The 7,266-nt window shown below is 36.9% G+C and overlaps 1 protein-coding gene across 3 annotated transcripts in view; it reads right to left on the bottom strand.

Annotated features, from left to right (window-relative positions):
* The window catches only part of slc4a10b (solute carrier family 4 member 10b), a gene marked incomplete at its 3' end in the record, with an annotated part of 26,517 nt that extends 19,744 nt beyond the window's left edge, over nt 1–6,773 (bottom strand). Inside the window, 3 exon segments of one of the 3 annotated variants that reach the window (XM_024286670.2) lie at nt 2,025–2,106; nt 5,930–5,971; nt 6,572–6,773. In XM_024286670.2, coding sequence (XP_024142438.1) covers nt 2,025–2,106; nt 5,930–5,971; nt 6,572–6,598 — 151 coding nt within the window. In that variant the 5' untranslated portion in view covers nt 6,599–6,773. 3 annotated transcript variants of the gene reach the window in all.
* Nucleotides 6,774–7,266: the final 493 nt, after the last annotated feature.

Below are 7,266 nucleotides of genomic sequence, written 5' to 3'. Positions count from 1 at the left end.
AAAATATATTTTTAGTTAAGATTCATGACTTGAAATATACATTTTCAATTAAAAAATATATGTAAAATATATAATTTATATATAGTGTATATATATCTTAACAGAATGTAAGGAGTGTTCTGTGTTTGTAAGTTTAACTCATTCTTGTTTTGGTTGTTACTTTCTTATCCTCTACTTGTTATTGTAAAATGAAACAAAGGCCCAATCCGAATTCTTCCCTTACCCCCATTTGAAGGGGCATTTTTAATGCAAGCGTGTCCGGAATATTTTTTTTTTAATCCGACCCTCCAAGCGGAGGGACACAAAGTAAACCGCGTCGCGCTGAGAATGACATTTCTTCACGTGGTTGTGCTCTGAACCAAAGAAGTTTACATTTAAATGTACGTAATGACTTTTTGTGGTAGTATGACCTTTTTAAATTGATAAAACCGATGTTATGTATATTTGAGCGCTTGAAGCTCTGCACTAATGCTAGTGGACTAGCAATTATTGGTGACGCCATCAAACGAAAGTGACGTCCGAATTATGAGAAACTATTTTTTCATAACCCTCCGTTTGGAGGGCTAAATGAAGTGGAAGGGAGAACGGAAGAATTCTGATTGGGCCAAACTTTCTAAACTGCACTACAGGTGTCATGAATCAGTCCCCTGTTGTCTCCACACTACACTTCCCATCAGCCCCTGCTGTCACTCCCTCTCTGTGCGAAGTCTTGTATGTGCCACTGCCTGCATTACTGAGCGGTTTCATCCTGACCGGATCTTCTGTTTCAGTCCTGCTTAGTCTACAAATCTGATTGTTTGCTGCCTGCCCCGACCCTCACCTGGATCCTGACCATCTGGTTGTTCTCTGATGCTCTAGTGCTCATGTTTGACCTCTGCCTGCCTGACCCTGATTTAGCTTTATGGACTTTTAGCTGTGTTTAACTCCTGTTCTCCTGTCTATGCCAATAAAACAACAGGCATTCATCAAGAAGGTCGCCATAACCGAGGACTAACTTCTCACCATGTGCTTGCTTTTTGGCAATATTGTTTTAAAAATTCCACTTTTTTTAATAGTCTATGGATTTTTTTTTATTATAACTTTCTGAGAAACAAGTTTGGTCATCAGTTCTAAGGTATAATCTGCAAAATGAATGCTAATATGAAGACACTGATATGACTTATGCTCTTAAGACATTTTGACTTATATTTATATTTATACAACTAAGTATATTTATATATTGTATATTATATAAGCCAAAAATGGATTACTAATTTTATGTGAATCTAAAACACATCTTTCCTGTTAAAGAACAGATTACTTGAATACTACTTAATTCTGCTCATCAAGTTACCACTACTGTTGAAGTCCAATTTCTTCAAAGCATAGGATATTCTGGCTTTCTCACTATCTATGTCAATATTTATGACATAACAGATCTGCAAAACTACTGCATGAATGTGTTTATGCAGATATGAGTCAGCATGAATGAGAGAAGGGAGGGAAAAAGGCCATTTCGGATTCAGGGGCCTCAGCTGCTTCTTTTGCTGGTAAGCTTTGGAATTAAAAGTCAATAAAAATGGATTAAAACCGTCTGCAGCCTTAAAACCTTTTTCTGCCCAAATGATTTCTAATTCACGGTAAAGTTTTTGTTTTTAAATCTCCTGTAATGCCAAAGGAGAATGACTAAACCACATGAGATACTATAAAATCTGTATCATTAGGACCATATTTTGTGTTATTTGCCACACTTGATTACAAATCCAATTCAGAGCTCTCATCAATTCTCCAAGTGAATGGTTTGTTTTTCTGTTGGCATTTAGTTTCTTAAAGTTAGTCATCCTCGCTGCCCGATCGATTATTCAAGGTTTTCCTTGTGATTCTGAAATCACTGATGCATCCTCAGCTCACCCACAGCTTCTGCCTCCTACTCTGTGTTCATCCTGCAACACTACAACAACCATCAAGAGGAAAGCAGCAGTTGTGAGGACAAGAGTGGGTGGACTCAGCGGCAGAAGCGATTCCCGCTCTCACGAATCTGATACCTTCGAAATCTTCCTGCTCAAAGTTGGCTTTTTGCTGGGTCCACGTTCCTCCTCTGTCCACCACTGCCTCCTCTTCACTCCTCTGTCAGACAAACAAAAGCACAAACGTTTCAGAATTCTGCAGCACAATAGTCACAGCGTTGTTTCAAAGCAGCCGGAGATGAATCTGCCTGAGCTGCAGCGTGACGTGAAGATTTCATGAAATAAAATGTTGGTCTTTCATGCCGGTGAAAGGCAACACATTATCCCCAATGAACAGCAGTTGTCTTGGAAACTGATTGCGGGTCTTTATCCTGTGAAGAAAAGGTTTCATGCAGTTCTGTTCAGCTTGGACCTCTGCAGTGACCTGCTCTGCTCAGTTACATAAACCTGAGCTGCATTTGAGAAAACATGACAACAGTGTCTTATTATTTACTAGTTATTTCTCCTTTAAAAATACTACTTTCATCACAAAAAATCCTTATTTTCAGTCATTACATATCATTAAAAAGTCTCTTAATGCATGTTTAAATGTATAAATGACAGTGGTACTATGAGATTACTATCAAGAGCACCCATAATACTCGGCTTCAAATGTTTTTCAAAAAATGGATTAGTAAAGTGATCATTTTCTGTTTTTTCTTTTCTTTTTTTACAGTTTTTTAATGTCAAAAATGTGTTCTTAATCTAAAATTAGGAGATTTTAAATTGAAAATAAATGTAAATAAATGACTTGGTAACTATAACACAGCAGGACTATAAAACACAATTATAACACTAAACCACAATGACTTAATGTTTTATTAAGTGTAGGTAAAATCCCCAAAAAGCATCAAATAAACTAATATAAATATATTGATGTATAATTTATAACTTTAAACTGTCAATTTTGGTCAAAAATTCTGAATACGACTAAAGTTATCCTTTCCATAACTAGTACAATTTTAAAGTTTATAACTTTAATAACAAAGTTCTATGAAAAAAATTGTGGCTGTTAAATGAAACAATACAGTAAAAGAAATACACAAGTTTTAAATTTTATGGCCACAAAATCTTGTTTTTGCACAGAAAACATGACAAAAAACATCCAACCAAACTGTATCAACAGCAGAAACACAACTGGAGCAGTTTTTTGAAAATGCAGGTAGTGAGACTTAGTACTAGTCCTTCTGTTTGACAATCATTTCCAAAGAAAACTTATTAAATATTTGTAGGTATAGGAGAAAAAATTGTAACTTAATTGAGTAGCAGTTTGGCAACATGAAGTAAAACTGCTGATATTGTTGGCAGAAACTAGTACTAGTATATGTTTTTAAAGAGAAATATTTTTTAATGAAATAAAAAAATCTAAATATGAAAACATGAATATAAAGAAGAACACTCTTAAAACTATGTACAATTATACTGTTTTATCTGATCAAATTGTGAAGTTTTACCCACATAAAAAGAACGTCAGGTGACCGAACAACACATTTCTAACATCAATAGCTTATTACATAAAATAAATGTTCAAATATTAGCAGTATTCTATAATGAGATGCAGTCTCATGTGCAGGAATGAGAAGAAAATCCAAAGAGAAAAGAAAGGTTGAGAATTTTTGGAAGAAAATAGATGCAGAGTTGGGTAATAACTATTTGCATTTACACTAATTCTTAAGTCACTTTAGTAACTTCTTTTGTGATTCCAATTGTATTGTTTCTCCATGCACCAACTAGTGGGTTGTAAATGACAGTTGTCTTTCTTGGGTAACATTTGTATTATTTGTTATCGAGATCAACAATAATCCTAATGCAAAATCAGGATCAGAAGATGATTGCAAAACACTGTCATGGTAAACGATGTATACTTGTATCCTTTTGACACATGGGCAAGGCGGGAATTGAACCTGCAATATTCCAATCAGCGGTCGACCGCCCTACTACTTCTCCACTTCCGCCCGTCATTGTAGAGACCAGCCAAAAACTTCAGCAAACTCCAATATGCTATAGATTAGGAAGTGTTTTGAGATCACAGATACAGATAAATAACTTGATGATTGCAATGCTTAAAGAAAAATAAAAATAAAAAATAAAGTTATTGACTCTTTAATATATTTGTTGAAATTAAGTGTTTATCAAAATGTCTTAGAAGATTTTAGATGTAGGTTTACTATTTCGTGTCATATTTCTGTACACGAGTCAAAAACTTATTATAGTATTATTATACAGTAAACAAGAGAGATTCCTCTATAATCAGTTAGTTCAAGATGTCTTTTTTTCTAAACATTTATTTATTTATTTTTCCAGAAATCCTCCTTTTTGGACCCATATATTTACTTAGTCCTTCTATTAGAGTTAGATTATTTGGAAGTAACATTACTCTTGTTTGAGATTAGTTTTTGGATACTCCATCCATTACAAACTTAAAAGAGTTGTACGTGTGCACATCTTAAACGGTATAAAAAATAACATTTGTCTTCTTTTGTTTTGAAACAAATAATGCTAGAAAGTAACCACATTTGGATGCTAAAGCTATGCAGTCACCGTTTTAGCTCATTACAAGATCAATTTTTGCTCATCAGCTTTAGGATCAAAGAGTTAACACATACAAATCATTTCAAACTATTTAGAACCAAAGTTTATGTGCTTCTTCTTCTTATGTTTTGTAAAAAATGACATGGACTAACTCACAATTTTGAAGAAAGAAGCCTGTGTAACTCAAGTCACTCACTTTCCAAACTTTGTGAAGTTAGATTATTACAACTATGCAGCAGCTGCTTTTCCACAGAGAAAATATTCTAACACTTTTGATTTAAAACTTATTTTTTTGGGGGTTGGAGCTATAGCTTTACTTTACTTGAGCCACCTTGACCGCCAATTGACCATCGAGGCATTATGATAATGAATGGAACTGCTGTTCACAGCTGCAGCGCCACATGGACTGCTCAGGCCGCAGAGCTGATGTTGATAATCTGTGTACAGGAAAGGGATCAACATCCTCCCTCAGATTAAGCTGCCAGTGGTTGATATGCAACATACCAGCCATGCTAGCCCAAATGAAGGTACACAGGGGTCACACGCAACTGATAAAACTGCATTAAATCCCAGTATATTCCCTGTAAATAGAATGAACTCTGCATTTGTTGGATTTTTCCAGGAAATGGCTCCATAATCGCGAAAGCTGTGCCATGATGCAGCAGAGCTGGACATCCATGTGTGTCATTAATACTCAAGGTAACACAAAGTCAGGAAAAATATGAATAGGAATTTCAAAATAAAATGTAGTTTCTACCCTACAAATTTAGGTTAAGAAAAACAGCTCCACAACAGAGTTGAAGTGAAAGCACAGGATGTGGATCTGATCCCCACAGATGGCAATTTCCAGACCATCAGCGAGCTGCACTCATGCTTTTATGTGGCACCATAATCCTTAAATGTTTCTGCCCTGAACTTGTGCACGCCGTTATAAAGTGCTCTTTATCCTAAACTGCTCTCTAAAGGGTTTTTTTAATGTTTGCGTCCACCGTCAAATCTGCCAAATGTTTACTTCTGGAGATATTTGTTTTCCATTCGGTAAGCAGAGTGAACGGAGAGAAATCTGTAAAGGTAAAAGCATCCTACCTGGCTGCCGAAGCCCCAAGGAAGGACTAAGTGATCGGATTGCATGAGCAGTCCGTCTGCGTCTTCTTCAGAATCCGTCTGAACAGAATGCATCTAAAAGCTGAGCTCTGAGCAAACTCCTGCTGCCCCGCTTCACACCACGGCTGATGAAAGCCGATGCCCGTCTGTTGTGCCAAACAACTGGAATTTGTGACTGGGCACCGGGCAGCATCGCTCTCTGATCAGGAGATTTAGACCTCACTGCTGCTGCTTTGAATCAATTCTCTCTCCCATCCGTGCATGAAAAATAAAGCTGTAAATGTGCTGACTTTTTATAGTCAACTCACCAAACTTCTTCGGCTGACTGATGGAGCCAAGGAGGGGTTGACCTGAAAGAAAACCGATTAAAAAAAGCTAGAGATGGGTCTGTTTCAGAGATGGGTCTTCAGGGTTAAAGCCTGAACTACATCCTGTCACTCAATGGAAAAATCTGCTTTAAAATAAGTGGATAATAAGTACAAATCCTCAAACACCCCTCATCTTTCTGAGGACATTCATGTTTCTTTATCTGTTTTCATCCGGAAGGGATCTGCAGATTATTTTATAATATAAGGATTACTTTTGCTAAACATGACGTATGTCACAATGTATTTGCATAAAACACTCTCTGACCTCTGAATTCTGCAAAAAATAATCTGTCACAACAGCGTTACTGTATATGAAAACATAACTCAAAAAAACAAACTAATTAAAAAAGAAGATTTTCAAGCAGGAATTAGGTAAGAAGTCTTTTGCGCATGTCTGGTAACTTCCATATTGAAACTGATTACTTTGATTTTTTGCTGCAGGGTTCCAAACAGCTTCAACACCATAATGATGATCACTCGGAGGAACATTTGAGCTCTTTTTATTGTTAATGCAGCATTCCTCCTCAGATACATGGATTCAGTGAATATCTGGAGAGCCATGCTGTTCTCTGTAGGCTTTACCTGGACTCTCGGCTCTGCAGCGTCCATCCTGTCGTCCTGTGGGAGTCAGAGGCTTGAGCTGCGTGCAGGTGAAGCGGTGACTGAGCGGAGTGGAGCGGAGAGGAGCTTCCTGCGGTCACATGCTGCTGCGGCGGTCCTCCGTTTGACTCTCCGTGGTGATTAGCGCCTCTTACGCGCTTAGGAGGAAGACGTGCGCTCCCAGCTGACTGCGTGTGCGCGTGCGTGGGGGTGTGTGTATTTGTGTGTGTGTAGGCAAGCATTAAAAAAATGTACAGATTTTATGTTCTTTATTTGTGAAAAAAAAAGGCAAGAGAGGCACTTTTTATGGCACTTAAAATGTATTAATTCAAAAAATAAAACTTTATTTTTTATTAAATATCCACTCCAATGAAAATTGTGTTTTCATGTGGCATTTTCTTCATATATAAAGGATGTCAAGCTTGAAATCCATTTTATTTATTTATTCAAATCGTTGTGAATCAGGAGCAGACTAAAAGTCGCTTTGGAAAAAGCTTGCACGTGACATATGGTCCCCTTACTGGTTTGAACTGGTCTGGGGCTCCGTGTGGATTAATGTAACAATCAATTTGTTGGTAACATATTATAAAGATACATTTATTTATTTATTTATTTATTTGGGCCACAAGCTCCATGCTTTGCTCAATTCTGATGCATCCACTTGCAGACTAACAGAT

The sequence above is a fragment of the Oryzias melastigma genome, linkage group LG21, assembly GCF_002922805.2.
Source record: "Oryzias melastigma strain HK-1 linkage group LG21, ASM292280v2, whole genome shotgun sequence".
Taxonomy (NCBI): domain Eukaryota; kingdom Metazoa; phylum Chordata; class Actinopteri; order Beloniformes; family Adrianichthyidae; genus Oryzias; species Oryzias melastigma.
The sequence above is the reverse complement of the archived record's forward strand: the minus strand, read 5'-3'. Positions and strand labels throughout refer to the sequence as shown.